Raw genomic sequence first — 6,000 nt, forward strand, 5'->3', positions numbered from 1 at the left:
AATGAGGGGCTCCGTGCAGCCCCTAAACGCTCTAGGGACCCCCTCATTTGTTCTGTCCTAAAGCGGTGGAGGAGGTTCCCGGCGTGTCACCGCGGCTGCAGCAGCACCAGAGTCCTGACTGGCTTCACACACAGAGGGACACGATCAGCACTGTTTTTATTATAAGTCTGATATATGTTGTGATGTGTGATGACATTATTAAGAGTATGACATGAATCTGGCTTCATTTCACCACCTCACAGCCTGCCTCGCCAGTTCCCCATATCTTCTGTTCCTACGGGAGGGTCAGGGTTGCCGTAAAGATACACACATTTTTCGGTTAGTTTTTTCTTTTTAGATCCGAGGCTTTGCGTAGATGGTGGCTTCTGCAACTTTCAGGGCGCTTATTTTGCGCAAGCAAGCTTTATAGATGAGGCCCCTGATCTTTATCCTGGACCATCAGGCTAAAAGAGCTCAATCCATCATTGTGTGTAGTTTTATTTTATTTTTGTTTTAATATTTTTATTAGGGGGTAAGGCACAGTAGAACAGGAATAAAAAAAAGAAGATATACAGTCTTTTTTTTATTTAAGAACAGAACATTAGACAATTCAACGAAAATATTGATAAATAACTGAAAATTATTTTACGTAATATTTAAGTATTAAAGCTACACAGTATAAATTAAAAAATAGATGAATAAAAAACAAAAAAAAAACCCAAAAACAAAGGAAAAGTAAATAAATAGATAAAAAGGAGGAAGAAAGAGAGAAAAGATAAAAGAGGGAGGAGGATCCGTCAATCATGGACTGGAGAGAGAGGAAGAACGTAAGAAAGAGAAGACACTTATTATAACATTTGTTACAGTTTCCTTTCACTGAATATCTGATCTTTTCAAGCTGTGTAGTTTTATTTAAAATTTAAACATCAAACATATAAAGTCCCACGAATGATAAACACAGATATGCACGGATAAGTGAAGGTTTGTTATTCTAGTGCAGGGATCAGCAACCTGTGGCTCTCTAGCGCCGCCCTAGTGGCTCTCTATGTATTCTATGTCTGGTATGTATTTGTAGCCAAGTCAGTCATGTTGATAGTAGCTAATATAACTAATATAACTAATATAGAAACATGCATACAAGACTTTTCATTTTTTGCGGCTCCAGACATATTTGTTTTTTTTTTTTTGGTCCAATATGGATCTAAAACATTTTGGATTGCCGACCCCTGGGCTAGCCCAGAGACCGTTGAGCTAGTCGGAGTGCGGAGCCTTGTGTCATTCTAGTCTAGCGTAACCTGGGTCTGGTTGTCGGGGGGCGGGGCCTCTAGTTGTCAGGGGGCGGGGCCTCTAGTTGTCAGGGGGCTTAGCTTTGGTCTGGTTGTCCGGCGGCAGCGGCTTCCCCAGGTGGTGTCCGGTGGTGATGCCGTAGCGCTGCGGCGCCAGCTCCTCCTTCACCTCAGGCCGGAGCAGGAACCCGCCCTGGAAGCTCAGGTCGAACAGCTCGCAGGGGGCAAAGGTCAACGGCGGCTCCGCTAGCAGCCCCTTCAGGCGCGACCGCCACCCCGCTAGCATGGCGGTTCTCACGCCGGCCGGACAGTGAGCCGGACCCCAGAAGATCTGAGGAGCCAGAACCCGGAACCCGCAGAAGTGGAGAGTCCCGTTCTGGAAAACACACACAAGTTTAGAGTCTGTTCTGGAAAACACAAGTTTAGAGTCCCGTTCTGGAAAACACACACAAGTTTAGAGTCCCGTTCTGGAAAACACACACAAGTTTAGAGTCTGTTCTGGAAAACACAAGTTTAGAGTCCCGTTCTGGAAAACACACACAAGTTTAGAGTCCCGTTCTGGAAAACACACACAAGTTTAGAGTCCGTTCTGGAAAACACACACAAGTTTAGAGTTTGTTCTGGAAAACACACACAAGTTTAGAGTTTGTTCTGGAAAACACACACAAGTTTAGAGTTTGTTCTGGAAAACACACACAAGTTTAGAGTCCGTTCTGGAAAACACACACTTTCAGGTTATTTTCAGATTATTTTCAGGCTATTTTCAGATTATTTTCAGGTTATTTTCAGATTATTTTCAGATTATTTTCAGGTTATTTTCAGATTATTTTCAGGTTATTTTCAGATTATTTTCAGATTATTTTCAGATTATTTTCAGATTATTTTCAGGTTATTTTCAGATTATTTTCAGGTTATTTTCAGTTTGTGTCTATTTATTGGTCTATGTACTTTTTTATGCTGTATATTGCTGCTTTTTTGTATTAATTGTATTTTAATTTATAAAATGTGTTTGTATCATTTGTAAGGTGACCTTGGGTGACCTGAAAGGTGCCTTTAATAAAGTGAATTATTATTATTAGTAGTAGTACTAGAGTAGTAGTAATAGTACTAGTAGTAGTACTATTACTACTAATAGTTTGTGTCTATTTATTGGTCTATGTACTTTTTATGCTGTCTATTGCTGCTTTTTTGTATTAACTGTATTTTAACTTATAAAATGTGTTTGTATCATTTGTAAGGTGACCTTGGGTGACCTGAAGGGCGCCTCTAAATAAAATTAATTATTATTAATATTATTATTAGTAGTAGTACTATTAGGATAGGGTACTCTGGAGACGGATTGCTGTGGAGAGAAACAGCAGGAAGGAAAATAAAACTGCTCTTCCATTTAATTCAGTCACAATTTTGATCCCAATCTACAAAGAAGTCCCTCAAATGAAATAAAAAGTGTGTGTTTTTGTATCTTTGGCCCTTAAATGACGGTAGTTTGCAGAGATGACCAGTAGGGGGCAGCAGTTCTACAGAACGGGCTGCAGAGGAAACTCTAAACGGTTGTTACATAAATGTGCTTATTCTTATCTCTGGGTGTTTAAAGCTGATTCATGAATAAAGACAGAGTTAAACGTGGAATGACTGCGATGCAGATTCTCCTCAGATAAGAGTCTTGCAGACACCAGTTCTCAGTTCTCACAATCACTCACTCTGAACAAAAGAATTCCTGACGGATAAACTGATAAACTGATAAACTGATAAGGCTGGAGGAGAAACTGGTATCAGTTCTGGGATCAGCTACCAACCGGTCGGACTGGATCTGAATGAATGAATGAATGAATGAATGAATGAATGAATGAATGAATGAATGAATGAATGAATGAATGAATGAATGAATAGTCTTTATTATTTTATTATTATCCGGACTTAAGCTTCGTACAAGTTAAGCCACTTTTACAAAACAAAAAATGAAAAAGTAAAATAAACATTACTTTTCCCGTAAAGCCGAAGCTTTTCCTTTTATCTTTTATCAACTTAAATCTGAAACATTAGCATTAATCTGTGAAAACAAACAATGCATAAATAAGACAAAATATAAAATGGACGTTTCACATTCTAGAATGTTTTTGATAATAGACTTTATAGTTATAGTGTTTTATATTTATTTACAATATTCTCTTTAAACATTTTCTTGAACTTGTAGATAGAACTGCACATTTTAGGTCGTTGTTACAAATATTCCATATTTCTCTACATCTCTTTTTAATATTAGTTCTTAATTGACGTCCATCTCTTTTTAATATTAGTTCTTAATTAACATCCATCTCTTTTTAATATCAGTTCTTAATTAACGTCCATCTCTTTTTAATGTTAGTTCTTACTGTCGTCGTCTCAAACATGAGTTTCAGGTCAGAGTTTCTTTTATTTGGAATAAATCCTGAATGCAGTTTGGAAGCACTTTCTGCTTTAAAGGAAAATAAAACCCTTTTCTGCTCCACTACAGTGCCTTACGAAAGTATTTGCCCCCCTTGAACTCTGTGACCTTTTGCCACATTTCAGGCTTCAAACATAAAGATATAAAACTGCAATTTTTTGTGAAGAATCAACAACAAGTTGGACACAATTATGAAGTGGAACGAAATGTATTGGATATTTTAACAAATAAAAAACTGAAAAAGTCATCTCTAACCTGCAGGTTTCAGTTTTACAGGTTTCTACCTGAGCAGAGCTTCTCTCACCTGCAGGGTTTATTTTACAGTTTTGTCTACCTGAGCTTCTCTCACCTGCAGGTTTATCTACCTGAACTAAGCATCTCTCACCTGCAGGGTTTATTTTACAGTTTTGTCTACCTGAACATCTCTCCTCACCTGCAGGGGCCACAGAGCCACGTTGATGTCTCCGTTGATGCCGTCAGGCTGGAACATGGAGGAAGTTGCTCCGGTGGTGAAAGATAATACGGCCTTTTTATCCTGAGAGGTGAAACAAAAACACCAAACATGAAAAACCATCAAACATGAAAAACCATCAAAAACAAAAACCATCAAACACAAAAGCCATCAAACACAAAAACCATCAAACACAAAAACCATCAAACATGAAAAACCATCAAACACACATTAAAACCATAAAACCATATACAGTTGAGGACGATATTATTAGCCCCCCTATGGAATTTTAAGTTTTTTCAAGTTTCTGGCAAGATCCTTTTTAGCAGAGCAAGGCGGTTCTAACAGAGCATTCCTGAACATACAATTTGTCACTATATGGACCAAAACATTATTATGTAAGAAAAAGCTAAAATGACCAGGGACATTATTATTAGCCCCCTTTAAGAAATTACTATTTATTAAGTCATCACACAAGCCACCTTTATGCAGTGATGTGCTTAACCTTCACAGGTGATGTGCATAAAGGTAATCAGGTCAAACAGGTGATTGCACTCAATTCAGTTAAGTTAATTAACTCAAGCCAAAACATGGTATAAAAGCCTCATTATGGAGCTGGAAGTTGAGGAAGCAACATGCCAAAAACAAAGGAGATCAGTGTGGACCTCAGAATAAGAATGATAGATGCCCACAAAGCAGGGGAGGGATATACAAAGATATCCAACCGTTTCCAGGTGTCAAGGACTGGAGTGAGAGGCATCATTCAACGCTCCAAAGAGAGCTACACAGTGCAGAACAAGCCTGGCAGAGGTAGAAAGAGAAAGATTTCAGAGAGACTGGAGAGGAAACTGGTGAGAGACGTGTCTAGAGACCCCAGATTAACTTCCAAGGCGCTGGCAAATGACTTGGCCACATCAGGAATCATTGTCTGGAAGAAGACCATAACTAGAGCTCTGCACAGGAATGACCTACGAGGGTGCAGACCAAGAAAAAAACACTTTTGAGGAAGAGGCACCTTCAAGCCAGACTTCAGTATGCTCGAGACAACCTGGAGAAAGATTATTCATACTGGAAGCGTCTTATGGTCTGACGAGAGTAAACTACAGCTCTTTGGCCACAGGGACACTGCTTACGTTTGGAGAAAAAAAGGACAGGCATTCAACCCAAAGAACACCATCCCCACAGTGAAGCATGGTGGTGGGAGTATTATGCTGTGGGGATGCTGCAGTGCAGCATGGTGGTGGGAGTATTATGCTGTGGGGATGCTGCAGTGCAGCATGGTGGTGGGAGTATTATGCTGTGGGGATGCTTCAGTGCATCTGGAACAGGAAATCTTGTCAAGGTGGATGGAATCATGAATAAAGAAAAATATTTGGCTATTTTGAAAGAGAACCTTAGGCAGTCAGCTGTGAAACTGGCCCCATCTGCCCCTTTGTTTAAAAAATGTAATTTATTATCCATCTATGATATTAACATACTCCAATCATGTGCTTTCATTTACAAATGCACTTATCTTGCAAATATGCTTCCAAGTTCTTTCAAAGATTTTTTTAAGACCAATTCACAAATTCATAACTATAATACCAGACAATTTGAGGATCTCCATTCTTCATTCAGTCGTACCAATAGCAGTCAGTTCTCCATCAAAGACAGAGGTGCCTCACTCTGGAACTCTCATATACTTATTGCTAAATCTTCACTGTCTATTAGTAGTTTTAAACAGAGATTGAACACCAGCCTTATTGATCAAGCGTCTAGAAGTGCTTCCACTTAATGTGGACTCACTTCTGCACGTGCACATTCACATGTACACACACACATACAAACACACATGTGCATGCTCACATGCAAGCACACGC

The 6,000-nt window shown here is 39.2% G+C and overlaps 1 protein-coding gene across 1 annotated transcript in view; it reads right to left on the minus strand.

Annotated features, from left to right (window-relative positions):
• Positions 1-1,296: 1,296 nt before the first annotated feature.
• LOC133421972 (NAD(P)H dehydrogenase [quinone] 1-like) overlaps positions 1,297-6,000 on the minus strand; it is a 19,276-nt gene continuing 14,572 nt past the window's right edge. Inside the window, exons 5-6 of the mRNA XM_061711800.1 lie at positions 4,124-4,225; positions 1,297-1,641 (exon numbers count right to left, since the gene is read on the minus strand). Of these exons, the coding sequence (XP_061567784.1) occupies positions 1,327-1,641; positions 4,124-4,225 (417 nt within the window). The 3' untranslated portion in view covers positions 1,297-1,326. The remainder of the gene's footprint in view (positions 1,642-4,123; positions 4,226-6,000) is intronic.

This window comes from Cololabis saira, chromosome 2 (assembly GCF_033807715.1).
Source record: "Cololabis saira isolate AMF1-May2022 chromosome 2, fColSai1.1, whole genome shotgun sequence".
Taxonomy (NCBI): Eukaryota; Metazoa; Chordata; class Actinopteri; order Beloniformes; family Belonidae; genus Cololabis; species Cololabis saira.